Below are 15,136 nucleotides of genomic sequence, written 5' to 3'. Positions count from 1 at the left end.
AATCCTTTTAGTATATCTGCATGGCATTGCGTTATTTATCTCCAAAGTGCCGCAAGGCTGAACTGAACTGAAGGTTTGTGTTTTGGATGTGTGAGAGGCAAGGGAAGTTGTGTTTGCAGACTTATAAGTCGAGATCTCCAGGTTCTCTCTTGTGCTATCTCTCTTATGGAGACGATTTAGTGCCTTCCCTGCCTGAGGCTGGGCTTCCTCCACACCCCTTTTGTCTTATGCAAGCCCTTTCTACAAACCTCTGTTAAAGCGTCTCTTTGTAATACTGTAGCCAACGCTTAGTGTGCATAATGTTTAATTTGTCTTTTCGTTTCTTCGAAAGATATTTTTCAAAATTTTTGGTACCTTTGATCACAGGCCTCAGAAATATGGTGTTTTGTTGTATGTAAAATGTAAAGTTTTTTATAAATATATATAAAACCTGCGATATCTATTTGAGACTTTGTGTGCGTTTGTGTGTGTATATATACACACGCCCACATACAAAAAAAAAAGCATTCTTTTGTGGAGTTGTGGAAAGTGTCTATTTTTCTATTCTTTTCTTTGGCCGGTGTAGTTATGAACTTTACTCTGCAATTAGTTGACTAATGTCTTGGAAATAAATAGTTTTGAGTTATAATAATGGTGTGTGTGTGTTTTGCTGTTTGTTCGTTTTCATTCATTCTAAGCTGCCAGATGAGCAGTGAGTAACACCTTGCCATTAGTGGGAAAAGGGGAAAGGGAGAAACACAGCGGGTCTCATTCACTAACCACACAATCTATACAGAAATGCTTTCATGCAGAAATCATGATTGGGTTCCCACTGAAATTTACAATAAATTTAAAACTGAAACAATGCCTGTACAAAATCTCACAAGCCTGGAGGCCTTAAAAACAGGCATTTATTAAACTATATAAATAATGTGGAAAGCCCCTATGGATATTGTTTGGGCCTGTTTATGTAAATTACTACTGTAGCTGCAGGCACTCATTCCCTCAGATTGATTGAGCTTCAGTAGCATTTAAAACTCTTTACCCATGACTTGTCTGAACATACCTGAAAGTTGAATTGGGACTGAAATCATAGGTTTTTTTTTTTTTTTGTTTTTTTTTAAGTGTTTTTAAAGGTATAGTGCACCCAAAAATTAAAATTACCCCATCATTTACACACCTTCAAGCAATCCTAGGTGTATGGAAGCCCGTTTCTGCCACTGAATAAAAAATTTAAAAAAAGGTTTTTGTGACTTATCTCACAATTCTGACTTTTTTTGCAGAATTGCGAGATATAAACTCCAGTTATGAGGAGAAAAAAAAAAGATTGATATGTTCAGAGAATTGCAAGTTTATATCTCACAGTTCTGAGGAAAAAAGTCAGAATTCTGAGTTTATATCTCGCAATTCGGACTTTATTTCTCATAATTGTGAGTTTATATCTCACAATTCTGCGAAAAAAGTCAGAATTGTGAGATAAGTCGCAAAAACCTTTTTTTACAGGTGGCAGAAACGGGCAGAAACGGGCTTCCTTTTTTCAGATGGAGACAATCGGAGAAAAAAAAAACAAACAAAAAAAAAAAAAAAAAAAAAAAAAAAAAAAATCTCCTGGCTCTTCCGAGCTTTACAATGGCAGTGAATGGGTGTTGAGATTTTGAAGCAAAATAAAGTGCAACCATCCACCATAAAAAGTACTCCATACTTCTCTGGGGGTTAATGAAGGCCTTCTGAAATGAAGCGATGTGTTTGTATAAGAAAAATTAAATTTAAAACATATAAACATATTTATAAACCATAATCTCTCGCTTCCGCTAACTGTCGTACGTGCAAAAAATGTCAGAGGATTATGATTATAAGCCAAGCGGAGACTTTTTTTTTGTTTTGTTTGTTTGCTGTAAACAAAACTTAGTTCTTGTGAGACTAGCGTGTTCTCAGAAAATTTATGCTACATCCTACGTTATCCACTGGAACGCCACTCTCTCATGAATGCGCCTACGACAGTTAGCGGAAGCTAGAGATTACAGTTTATAAGGTTTTAAACATGGATATTTTTCTTACACAAATGCATCGATTCACCTCAGAAGGCCTTTTTTAACCCCTCTAAGCTGTGTGGAGTACTTTTTATGATGGATGGATGCACTTTATTTGACTTCAAAATCTCAACACCTATTCACTGCCAATATAAAACTCAGATGAGCCAGTACACCACACAACTCCAGCGAGTTAATAAAGGCCTTCCAAAATAAAGCAATGAGTTTGTATAAGAAAAATATCCATATTTAAAAAGTTATAAACAAACTCTATTCTGCTAACTGTCGTACATGTGAAAATGTCTTAGGATTTCAATAAGCCAAGAAGAGACTGTTTTTCCTTTGCTGTAAACAAAACTTGGTTCTCACGAGACTAGCATATTTTCATCGGAACTTCCGCTTACATCCTACGTCATCCACTGGAATGCTGCTCTCTTATGAACGCACATATGACAGTTAGCGGAAGCTACAGATTACGGTTGATAAAGCTTTAAATATAGATATTATTCTTACAAAAATGCATCGATTCACTTCAGAAGGCCTTTATTAACTCCCAGAGCTGTGTGGATCACTTTTTGAGATGGATGGATGCACTTTATTTTGCTTCAAAATCTAAACACCCATTCACTGCCATTATAGCGCTCGGTTGAGCCAGTACTCCACATGGCTCTAGGGTGTTAATAAAGGCCTTACAAAATGAAGCAATGCGTTTGTATAAGAAATCTTTAAGCTAAGCTTCGTACGGGCAAAAATGTCCGAGGATTTTCGCCAAGAAGAGACCGTTTTTCATTTGCTATAAACAAAACTTGGTTCTCGCGAGACTAGCATATTCTCACTGAAGCTTACGCTATGTCTACATCCTAGGTTATCCACTGGAACACCACTCTCATGAACGCATTGTACAACAGTTAGCGGAAGCTAGAAATAAAGGTTTGTAAAGTTTTAAATACGAATATTTTTCTTACTCAAAAGCATCTCTATGCTTCAGAAGGCCTTTATTAATTTCCTGTGGCCTTGTGGAGTACTTTTATGATAGACTGATGCATTTATTGGACTTCAAAATCTCAACAGCTATTCACTGCCATTTTAAAGCTTGGAAGAGCCAGGACATTATTTTATATGACTCTCATTGTACTCATCTGAAAGAAAAAAAAGTCATATACACCCAGAATGGCTTTAGGGCAAGTAAAACCATGAGGTAATTTTCATTTTTGGGTGAACTAACTCTTTATGTCTAGTGGCCTTGATCAGTTTTTTACCCATTGAAATATCAGGTATGAAGAAATTCATTCCTGACCTAATGAAATATAAACATGGAAACAATTCCTAGGATAAACTGAGACATACGTCACAGGGCCCAAATGTATTACCATGTTTATTTCTCAAAGATAGGACATTAAAAAGTAACAGAATCTACAAACAAAACAGGTTAAAACGAGATAAAATGAATAAAGCGTTACTAGACAATTCACAATTGCAACTGAACAACCTGAAAAAGGGCTTGCGTAGGTTTGTTATCTAAACAGATTTTTCCAATAGGCTGTAGAACTATTTACCCTGACGTACATGAATGTGAATATTTGCCATCTCATCAGAACAGAACGAATACTGACCGCAGTCATGCGATTGTGACTTCCCCAACAGCCTTCTGTAAATAACGGCACCATTTTAAATTGCTTAAAAGATAAAAGAGCTCCTGAGGATTGACTGTAATTCCTATTTCTATGACATTATAGAAGTGCTTTATTGTAAATCCATAGTTTTTAATCTTTCCACAATGTATCTGGACACCGAGTCAATTGACATGCTGAACCGAACGTCATCTCAAACTCAAGCCCCGTTTGAAATGGCAGGATTATAAGAAAAGAATTACAGCTACATCTTTGGAAACACATAACTTGTAATACATCACTATACAAGGTCAAAATCATACAAGGTTATGAGGGCCTGAATTTGACCTGCATATTTATTTTACAAAACCAGGGGTGGCTTTGAAATTAACAGACTTTGGGGGGGGGAAATAATACATGTAGGATTGGATGTAGCTGGTATGTTTGAAGTGGCAGGGTGAAGGGTGGTTTAACTGCAGTAATACTGGCCTGCGTCGGCTCTTCGTCTCTTGCGGCTTTGCTGCTGCTCGAAAATGACGGATGTCCTCAGGTGTCACCACCTAAACAAGCAAAGAGGAGAAAATGAACACTAGACACTACAAACTTCTGATTAACTAAAACACATTTAAACAACCTACCTTTCCTTCTGCAGCAAATCGCTGCAGGTAGTCCTTCAACTCTGTCTTCATATCATTATATTCTGAGAAAAATGAAATGCGAGTTTCACAGTTAATATGACGTTTCATGTCAGTCAGAAAACTAAACGCATGAAATCACTAACCATGAATGATCTCCAGCTGCTGAACCCGATTTAGGTTGTTAAGGGCCGACATCAAGGGGTCACGACCCTCGGCTCCACCTGCTTGTTCAGCCTGCTCTGTAGACTTGCCCTTGTTCTCATACGCCAGGACAGTGTCCATCTCATCCATAAGGAAAGACACCCCTGCATCTGCATAGAGGACCTAAGCAAAGACCAGAAACAATATTGTGTTTTTTTTTTTTTTTTTATACAGAATCCTTCTGTTAAGAATGAAAGGAGCATTTTCTAGTAAATCTCCTCTGTAATGCATGTCTTTGAGCTGTACCTTGCAGTCGCCGCAGGTGCAGAGTTTCGTGCGCCAGGCAGACGGCCAGAATACGGCGCCCTGTGGAGTCCGGCTCTTCCCTGTAGCCTTCATTTCTCTCAGCCTGCATCCTGAGCACGAACCCTCCTCTGAGGAACCTTCAGTTTCTTCTTGGTGTTTCCGCTTACAGGCGGATGTCCCGTTGACCTGCACCTGACGGCAGAGAGAAGGTCAACAAATCTTCATCACCGATTCCTTTCTTATTGTGCAGATTGTTAAAATCATTTCAATTTCTCAGTCATGCAGCTGAATTGGCATTCTTGCTAAGAGCAACAAAACAATGTGGTGCAAATGTGGTTTAGCTCAATTCCTTCAAATTATGGCTTAATTGAGACAGATGACGCATATGAGATGAACCAATTCCCCAATGAAATCTCTTTCAGAGTGCATCGTCTAAGAGAACTACTGCCACCTTGTGGTGAGACTTTAAAACAAAGGCAAATCTGTCTAAAACGTTGAATGCATCCAATGGCTTCAAACACTTATTTATTTAATACAAGTAGGAGATAAAAAAGGGTAGTTCAGCCAAAAGTGAAAATTCTGTCATTAATTACTCACCCTCATTTCATTCCAAAACCGTAAGACCGTCGTTCATCTTCAAAACACAAATTAAGATATTTTTGATTAAATCCGAGAGCTTTCTAACCCTGCATAGACAGCAACACAACTACCACATTCACACAGGTCGAACCACTGATGTCACATGGATTATTTTAAAGATCTTCTTACAACCTTTCTTAGCCTTGAATGTGGTTGCATTGCTGTCTATTTCTGCTGTCTAGAAATACCTTAATTTGTGTTCTGAAGACGAACAAAGGTCTTACGGATTTGGAACGACATGAGGGTGAGTAATTATGACAGAATTTTCATTTTTGGGTGAACTGTCCCTTTCAGTTTGGCTGTCCGCAATAAAATGGACTGAGCAGGAATCAATGGAACAAAAATGCCATGTCATGATTCGTCCTCTTATTTAGAGACAAGAAAACGGACACATTACAGCAGACAGTAAGTACCTTCTCATCTCCAGGGCTCTTCGGGTTCTCATTTTTAATCTTCTTCTCATCTTCATCATTTTCTATCTCCACCTTCACGTCCTCCTCTCCTTTGCATGGACTTACTTTAGTTATGGGTGGCACTGATGCAAACAAGACAGAATAAACCTTCACAAACATATAAATGTTAAAAACACTGTAAATGTCTTTACTGTCACTTTTGATCAGTTCAATCTGTCCCTGCTGACAATAGGGCTATGCAATAATGACACAAAAAAATTATATCGCAATATTTTCTGTAATTTTGTAGATAACAATAATTAGACGATTTTTTGCTGAGCGTGTTATTGTGATGGTACCTTGACAGCTTTTGATATTCTTCATATTTTCTGTGGTGGTTAGTTTGTAGCAGTAACAGAAATGAACTTTTCCAGTGTAAACTGATTTTTATATATTATATATAAAAATATATATATTTTTATATATTATTTATATATAAAATTAGAGTTTTTTGACATACCCTAACTGTCATGAACCGGAATACACAGAGTTCACGCAGAGCTAGACAAGACGGGCATTTGAGGTTAAAAAGTATCTAAACTGTAAAATAATTCTTTTTTTTTTAGAAAAATAATCGATCGTTTTGCTAGATAAGACCCTTCTTCCTCAGCTGGGATCTTTGAGAACCCTTTGAATCTGCATTTAAACTACATTTTGGAAGTTCAAACTTGGGGGCACCACAGAAATCCATTATATGGAGAGAAATCCTGAAATGTTTCCCTCAAAAACAATTTTTTTATGACTAAAGAAAGAAAGACATGAACATCTTGGATGACAAGGGTGTGAGTACATTATCTGTAAATTATTGTTCTGAAATTGAACTGCTCCTTTAATGGAGGACATAAATGCATTTATCCTGCAGTTACAAATGCATAAATAATATTTATACGTCTAAAAATGTTGAATACTGATATTTGAAATGATTTGGAGGGGAAAAGATAGGGAAAATATACTTTGAATATAAACCGCCAGTAGGTGGCGTTAAATCACTGCACAAATGAGTCGTTCATTCAAACAATTTGTTAAAAATGCTGACTGATTCAGTAATGAAACACTCAGTGATGCAAAACGGTTCTGCTGTGGCTTTGTTTGAAACTACTTTGTCGAAATACTGCAAAAACAAGAACTGTTGTGTCTTACGTAAGTCGATTAATGTGTTTTTGCGATACACTTAATAATATGACAAATCCCTGTTTATTTTTTAAAGACAACTTTACTCATTTTCATTCTAAATATCTGTAAATGCTAAAGCAGAAAACTACACCAACATTACCTGCAATTTGTGCAGCATAGTTCCAAAGGAAAGATGTTTTATTCATGCATGACTCGCAGATCATCTCTTGCAGCTCCACACAGTCTGGCACTGTGCAGCCTAAATGCTGAGAGAAACACACAGAGATGCTCTCAGACATTTCACCCTGAATATATTACGCTCCACATCTACACAGACAAAGAATACTAAACCATGTTCATGTCCTGCCTAACCGTAATCTGATTTGAAACTAACCCGACCATGGAACCAGTCCTCACACACGATACACTGGATCATCTCATCTGGAACCTGAAAAGAGAGCATAGTTCATATATGCATGTAACCTACTGTATGTAATAGAGTGTTTTCATGACACGTCATCGATCGACCATATTGGTGGCAATGAATGTAAACAATGCCACTGAACCAAACAGAGTTCTCATATTTTGTTGATTATTGCTGCTGAAAATGGTCAATTATTGTCATGTTTTGGGTTGTACTAACTGGTCAGACCGGTAAAAACATGTGGAGCAATACAGACTGCCAAAAGTGCAAAAAACTATCTGAGGAACAAAAGGCATTTGCAGTTGGCCAAATTGAACCAGGATTTCCAGGGCAAGAATCTTCACAACATTCTTTTTTGTTCTTTTTATTTCTGGTCAGGTAGGTGAAATACTAGGCCAATATCTTAAATAATACTGCTTGTATGCTCGTATGGCCTTTCCTGCTTACTATGTCCTTCTCTATATGATTTAGCAGCTTCCACACAGCTTTTAGCAGCTTCCACACAGCTTTCATTTTTTTTTCCATGGTTTAGACAGCAAAAATGAGCAACATATTCAGTAGTACATTAACTGCTTGCGTATCCAGGTAACTATCCAAACCTTGGCATAAGTGCAAACACTCTATATAATATAAACAGTCTAAACGTCCAACCAAATCTGAATATGGATTCATAATTAAATGTTAATCTGCAAAACATTATACAATAACAGAATTATACAAAATTATGGAATCCAAACCGTACATTACCTCGTCCTCTGGATCTGGGTAGGGTCTGTCACATGTGCAATACAAGCCAAAGAAATTGTGGCTGTATTTGTTCCCTGAATTTATTTTCTCTTTATCCTACATAACAGAGATCCACCAAATTAGAAAAATAAACAAAAGAAAGACACAAATTCATAACAGTAAAAAAGTATCTTACTGCAAATAGCTTGCACTCCATTTCCCCAAACTTGTCGTTTCCACAATCACATCGAAAATTCCTGTATTATAAATAAGGTTTAAATAATGAGTGAAGCTAATTTGCAACATATCATAATGCCTCTGCATACACAAATTAAGGATCCGTGCGTAATCCAATCCAAACCATCTAAAAAACAGATGCACGCTTTTATTGCCTCTAGATCTCCATGTGGAATTCTCTTCACATTAAACACCAAAACAATAAAAACAATTAGGTCTTTGTGACAGGCCTCACACGGGTCTGTACTCACATTGCCTATGATGCAGCCAGTGATAAATATGTTTAGGAAAAATATCTAAGTAATCTCAGACATAGTGACAAAAATATAGATCATCAGCAGACCACCAAACAATCAATGTCAGAGCCAATCAGGCTTTGCTTAAAAATGTTGATGTACCTTCTAACAGTGTAACAGCTTGAGTGGCTATTTTAGATGAATTGTGGGACTATTCACCTCTTGGTATATAGCTCAAAAAGGTCATGGCCTTCATGGCACTTGTAGGAACATGCCAGACAGATGCCAGCTGGCTCTCCTCCCTTTGGTGTGCAGGTGTTGCAGGCATACAGAGCCTGACGCTTCACATATCCCTGTCAGGACCAAAAATCACCTTGTTTTCAGAACATAAAACTTATTTTCATTTGAGAATGTGAATGGAAATTCGGAGCATTTGCTGACAACTATTGTTAAATGCACTATAAAAACATTCTGCTATCATCTGTTAATGCAATGAGGTTTATTTCCAACAAACAGACGCAGCATCGACGTGTTAATAACAATGTTTTATACTAAAACCAAAATTAAAACAATCCTAAAAACATTTTGCAAGAATTATGTTGAAAACCAAGATGAAACAGGTTTTGTCGAGGTATAATCCGCATGCTAAAAACGGATTTATATAAGAAGTCTGCGTTTACATAAAGATGTCAAACCTCTGGATACGAGCATTTCTCTGAATCACTTCCTCCTAGAACAGCGGAGGCTTCGTTCTCCAGTTCTTCATCCTCCTCTAAGACGTCCACCAGAGATACAGTAGCCTCCTCCTCTCCATCATTTGCCGCCATCCTTGAAGAGACGAGCGCAAAAAAATGTTTCTAGTTCCTGTTCCAGGGCACGAAACGAGTCACGAACTAACTCGACTGTCAACGAAATCACCTTTTACTGGAGACAGCGAGTCCTCTGTAACATAACTAAAAGAGAAATATGAGAAAGTGTCATGCAATTTGACATTACCCGAACAAATTCTCAGGATTAACTGTGACAAAAACAAAACCAATGCTGCTTCCGGTTTATGCAAATACGAGATGTTTTGGCGGGAGAGTTGCGGGTGTTGTAAATACAATTTATTATTTCAGAACTTTTTGTCTGACTAATGTGTATTAATGCATCACACCCACATTACCTCAGTGATTTCGGATAAACAGAAAAAATACGATTTTTTGCAAAACCAATTTCATAGGTCGGAGTTCAAAGGGTAGATCAGTGTTGCCATGTCCACTTATTATCCCGCTTATCAATAGTATCACTTATTGATATGTTCTATATACACTAGCAGTAAAAAGTTTTTGAACAGTAATACTTTTAATGTTTTTTAAAGAATTTTCTTCAGCTCCCCAAGAAGCTCTTTACTGCAAAAGCAGTAAAATTGTGAAATAGTTTTACTATTTAAAATAACTGCTTTCTATTTGAATATATTTTAAAATGTAATTTATTCCTGTGACCAAAGCTAAATTTTCAGCATCATTACTCCAGTGTTCAGTGTCACATGATCCTTCAGAAATCAATCTAATATTATTTGCTGTTCCTGAAACATTTATTATTATCATCATCATCATCATTATCATCAATATTTAAAACAGTTAAGTACATTTTTTTCTGGATTCTTGATTAATAGAAAGATCCAAAGATAAAAAGCTTTTGTAACATTATACACTATAACACTAAAAAGTTTTTTGGAAATGATAGAAATTAATACTTTTATTTAGTAAGGATGCTTTTAATAAATTGATCAAAAGTGATGTAATTCAAATAGAAAACAGTTATTTTAAATAGTAAAAATATTTCTAAATTTGACTGTTTTTGCTGTACTTTGGATCAAATAAATACAGGCTTGGTGAGCAGAAAAGACTTCTTCAAAAACTTTCAAATCTTCATATATATATATATATATATATATATATATATATATATATATATATATATATATATAGTGAAAAATGTTGTAGTTTAGCCTGAAATGTAACCTAATGTATGTTCAAAAATTCTTCCATTGTCACATTTTATGTTTATGTTTATCTTCATATATATATATATATATATATATATATATATATATAATTGAAATATTATATATATATTATTCCTGTGATCAAAGCTAAATTTTCAGCATCATTACTCCAGTCTTCAGTGTCACATGATCCTTCAGAAACCATTCTAATCTGATTTGCTGTTCAAGAAACATTTATTATTATTATCATCATCATCATTATCATCAATATTTAAAACAGTTAAGTACATTTTTCTTCTGGATTCTTTGATGAATAGAAAGATCCGAAGATCAGCATTTATCTGAAATAAAAAGCTTTTGTAACATTATACACTATAACACTAAAAAGTTTTTTTTTGGAAATGATAGAAATTAATACATTTATTTAGTAAGGATGCTTTAAATTGATCAAAAGTGATGATAAAGACATTTATAATGTTACAAAACATTTTTATTTCAGATAAATGCAGTTCTTCTGAACATTCTATTCATCAAAAAAAAACCTGAAAATTATATTCAGCTGTTTTTAACATAATAATACATGTTTTTGAGCAGCAAATCAGAATATTAGAATGATTTCTAAAGGATCGTGTGACTGGAGTAACAATGCTAAAAATTCAGCTTTAAAATCACAGGAATAAATTACATTTTAAAATATATTCAAATAGAAAACAGTTATTTTAAATAGTAAAAATATTTCTAAATTCGACTGTTTTTGCTGTACTTTGGATCAAATAAATACAGGCTTGGTGAGCAGAAAAGACTTCTTTAGAAAACATTAAAAATCTTACGGTTCAAAAACTTGTTTTTTTGAAAAAATTTTGAAAACATGTTCAAAAATTCTTCCATTGTCACATTTTATGTTTATGTTTATCTTCATATATATATATATATAGATATATATATATATATATAGAGAGAGAGAGAGAGAGATATATAGAGATATATATATAGATATATATAGTGAAAAATGTTGTAGTTTAGCCTGTAATGTAACCTCTTCCGTTCTATTTTATAAATAGGATGTGATTTTCTTGTGAGATCTGGCAACCGAGTCACAGTGTGTATCTGCAATATGGCAGCGTGCGAGCTGAAGGGAGAGCTGAAGTACCGAGATGGACAGACGAACCAGTTTACAGTACAAGTAGATGGCAATTTCAAATCAATGATAAATGGCCTCAAGAAATTAAACGCTGATATATCTGAAGTTTTGACGGCTCTTGTTGAACAAGAAAGAGGCTCAGCGGAAAACAACACAGCAGATGTAGATGGTAAGCTGCTAAAATAAAAACTGGGTCGTTTATGGGAAACAAACATAAACAAACTTAAAGAAATCACACAGTAAAGATTACGAAGGTGGTTAAAACTCTCTACTCATATACCGGTGAGCTCCTTAATTTGATTGATATTGCCTTCTGTCGTTTGCTATGCAAATATGTTTAGTGTCCCAATTGTTTTCTACAGTATTTACTTACTTTTAGAATACGTTATTACTTCAATATTATAATTACAATAAAGTCATTTTCATTTTCATGTCATACTCATTTTGTTTTCTTAATTATATCAACTTCTATTTTTGAAATTTAATAGATGATGAGGAAGAGGACAGTGACGAAGAGGATAGCACCACGAAAATGGCCAACAAAAAGTCAAACTCAGAACCTCCAAACAAGCGGATAAAGACCGTGAGGTCATGATCTTCAGAACTGTCATTGTTTTGTTATGGCCTTTATTACATAAAGATGTGTTGTTACATCAATACCCTCCTCCTCAGAAAAACCTTCATGTCAGCCACAAGTTCAAGACGATGTTGGGATTTTGCCTTATTTTGTTCTCATTTTTATGTATTTCTAAGTTATTTCTCCTAACTTCAGTCTCCTCTAAAAGCCAAAAGTATAATTGTGTAAAGTGAAAATTGTTTCATCAATACATTATTCCTGTTATAAAAAGTTACAGATTGACAGTGGTTATCAGTACTTAAGTTTCTTCAGCTAACAGGTAGTAAACCACTGTGTAATAAACTAGATTCAAACTATCCAATAAAATGTCTAAGTTTCTGATTGGGAAATCCCTGCAACAGTTTAAAAAAGATTCAAAGGAATACACAATACCCTTTACATGTCTTTATTGATTTTTGTCAGTGTCCAGAGTTGTTTCAAACCACAGTGTATTAAGATTGCAATGGAAAGTTATTAACAAATATCCATTAAACATTATAAATTCACAATCAAGCCCTTTTAGACAAAAAAAACAATGTGCCTTTTTTGATCATTTCAACAAAATCATCCACATGTGACCGAAGACACTGTCACCACAAAAGAAGTGATTTTAAAAATCGAAACATTTGGGTCTGCAGCACAGGTCTTGTGCCAGACTCATTACAACCTACCACACCCAACAAGTCTAAACAACCTTTGCATTTATGCAAGATAAGATTATTCACGCTGTAAAATTAAGCAAAAATCCCTAAACAATAAGACATGAGATTGAGTTCACAACCATTTCACACAGACATGAATATGAACAATTTGTTTTCTGAGGACACATGATTATCACTGATCATTGATGATACATGAAAATTAGTATGTCAAATAACCACAAACTAAAGATTTGGACAAAATACACTTTCCATGTCTAGAGCTGACAAGAAATCATACTTGAACAAAATACTGATATTAAAATGTACTCATCACAGATTTTCTTTTAATACAAAAGATTCCTTATTACAACTCCTTTCCTTGTTCCTGCCTTGAGTGCAATTTATATTCTAAACAAATGAAAAGACACTGTTATAAACAAATGGAAAATACATATGTAGGTTTTCTTATTTTCCAATAATAAAATGTCCACTGGAGTTGAGAACAAACGCCTGGTGCATTAAAGTGACATTACAAATCCATCGGCCTCATAGTACTGAAACATTTACAACGCTCCACATCTTTATTCATCTTAATTTCTAGAAAATCCACCCACCATTAGAAGTGTAATTCAAGTAGTACACAGAGTTTAACACACTGACATTCTCCACATCTTGGACAATGGCTTGACTGCCTCCATTTAGGCTACTTAGATTTCATTTATCAAATTTCACTTCAATTATAAAAAGTTTTTTTTAATCAGTCAAATTAAGCTTCTAAAAAAAGTACCATAAGACTGAGCCGGACATGGGGAAAAACTTCTGGATCCCATAAATCTACATTAATTAAAACGCGGACTAATTTTGCCATTCAGCTTGAAAGAGAGTATGAAACATCACCTATCGTCCTGTTTTTTTTTTGCTAAAAATACACAGTAAAAACTGGTGTGGAACTGCAAGTGACTCAAACAATTAGCTGTTAAAGAAAAACACTCAAGAAAAAGAATCCTAAACATGTTCCCCTTTTAATTCCTCCATCCAAAGGACCAAGTTTTAAAAAATAAACTTATTTATGAATGCACTTTTGTATTACTCAACCCCTAAGACACCCAACTGTATGGCACCAGCATAGGACCTCTCATCACTTCAAGTGTCAATCAGCTGCAGTCTGCTGATCTGATTGGAGGCCTTGGCGAAGGTTTGGTGACGGTTGCAGAGAACAGCAAGGCAGATGGGCAGAATGCAGTATCCTACAGTCTTGGGGTCCGCCCTTGTGCAGGAGTACAGAAAGAGAAACACCTGGAGGTAGGGAATGAGGAAAATGGTGGCCCACACCCAGAAGGGCAGGAGGAGAAGTCTCGTTTTCAGAGTCACCATCCATGAGGTTGAAGATGGGGAAGAGGAAGATGCATCTCCCGACCATTTCGTCTGTGCTCCGGCCGCCTTTTCTACTTGTGCCAGTGCAAGTCGGTTGTATGTTTGGCTGATCTCAAATATGTAATACACTGCAGCCACACTGGCCAACAAGTACAGTCCGACGCCTATCCACCCCATCCGCTGACGGAAATTCATCATTCTCCATGCTCTTCTCTAGAGAAACAAAGACAGAAAATGCAACTGCAGACAAGAAACCAAACACTGATGTGGTTGTGAAATCATGTGATCAATGGAGTGATTACTGTTAGAGTTTCAGTAAATACAAATTCAAACAGCTCAGCTTAAACTGTAAACTATTAACTATTACTGTTGTTAAATGACTAAGAATACAAAGCAGTTATTATTTAATTATATATTTTACATGAAAATGTTTATTTTGTAAAACATTAGCTTTCTTGTTGTACGAAACACTTTCCTAAACCAATTATAGAACTACCACGAAATATTAAATAAACAAAGAGGAAGTCCTTTGAACACAAGACACCTCACCATCTGGAGATTTCTCAAAGCTTTTGACTAGCACCGTTGGTTTATTACACAGTGACACGCCCCCATCTTATCGACTAAACACATGATTCTGACTTAGTGTTACTTACTGTGATCACACAATCAATCCATTTTGCTCGGTTTTCAGCACAATATGTTTCTCGAGTCCAAACACACAACGCTGTCACAGGATTGTTGTCATAGGACTCACTTCCTGGAATAGCAACATCCGGGAAGTTTCCCTTGAATTTCGGTGACTTTATTATTAACCTCGGAAGGGGCTCTACTGCCCCCCCA

At 35.6% G+C, this 15,136-nt stretch overlaps 3 protein-coding genes across 3 annotated transcripts; 1 reads left to right on the top strand and 2 right to left on the bottom strand.

Annotated features, from left to right (window-relative positions):
• Positions 1–3,366: 3,366 nt before the first annotated feature.
• ubr7 (ubiquitin protein ligase E3 component n-recognin 7) lies at positions 3,367–9,578 on the bottom strand. Its single transcript, XM_051092127.1, is given in 12 exon segments — positions 3,367–4,158; positions 4,160–4,179; positions 4,258–4,319; positions 4,401–4,581; positions 4,705–4,896; positions 5,757–5,878; positions 7,069–7,174; positions 7,303–7,356; positions 8,080–8,175; positions 8,255–8,315; positions 8,751–8,884; positions 9,227–9,578. Coding segments are annotated over 12 exon segments (1,230 nt in total). The 5' UTR covers positions 9,359–9,578; the 3' UTR covers positions 3,367–4,088.
• Positions 9,579–11,613: 2,035 nt separating this feature from the next.
• si:dkeyp-55f12.3 (uncharacterized protein LOC568418 homolog) lies at positions 11,614–12,595 on the top strand. Its single transcript, XM_051139490.1, has 2 exons — positions 11,614–11,831; positions 12,151–12,595. Exons 1-2 carry the CDS (start codon positions 11,636–11,638, stop codon positions 12,255–12,257), a joined length of 303 nt encoding a protein of 100 aa, XP_050995447.1. The 5' UTR covers positions 11,614–11,635; the 3' UTR covers positions 12,258–12,595.
• A 1,263-nt stretch (positions 12,596–13,858) lies between these two features.
• Positions 13,859–15,065, bottom strand: tmem251 (transmembrane protein 251). The gene is made up of 2 exons (XM_051139489.1): positions 14,950–15,065; positions 13,859–14,506 (listed from the first exon to the last, which is right to left on the bottom strand). The coding sequence occupies exon 2, from the start codon at positions 14,489–14,491 to the stop codon at positions 14,063–14,065; it is 429 nt and encodes a 142-aa protein (XP_050995446.1). The 5' UTR covers positions 14,492–14,506; positions 14,950–15,065; the 3' UTR covers positions 13,859–14,062.
• Positions 15,066–15,136: the final 71 nt, after the last annotated feature.

The sequence above is a fragment of the Labeo rohita genome, chromosome 20, assembly GCF_022985175.1.
Source record: "Labeo rohita strain BAU-BD-2019 chromosome 20, IGBB_LRoh.1.0, whole genome shotgun sequence".
Lineage (NCBI taxonomy): Eukaryota > Metazoa > Chordata > Actinopteri > Cypriniformes > Cyprinidae > Labeo > Labeo rohita.
The sequence above is the reverse complement of the archived record's forward strand: the minus strand, read 5'-3'. Positions and strand labels throughout refer to the sequence as shown.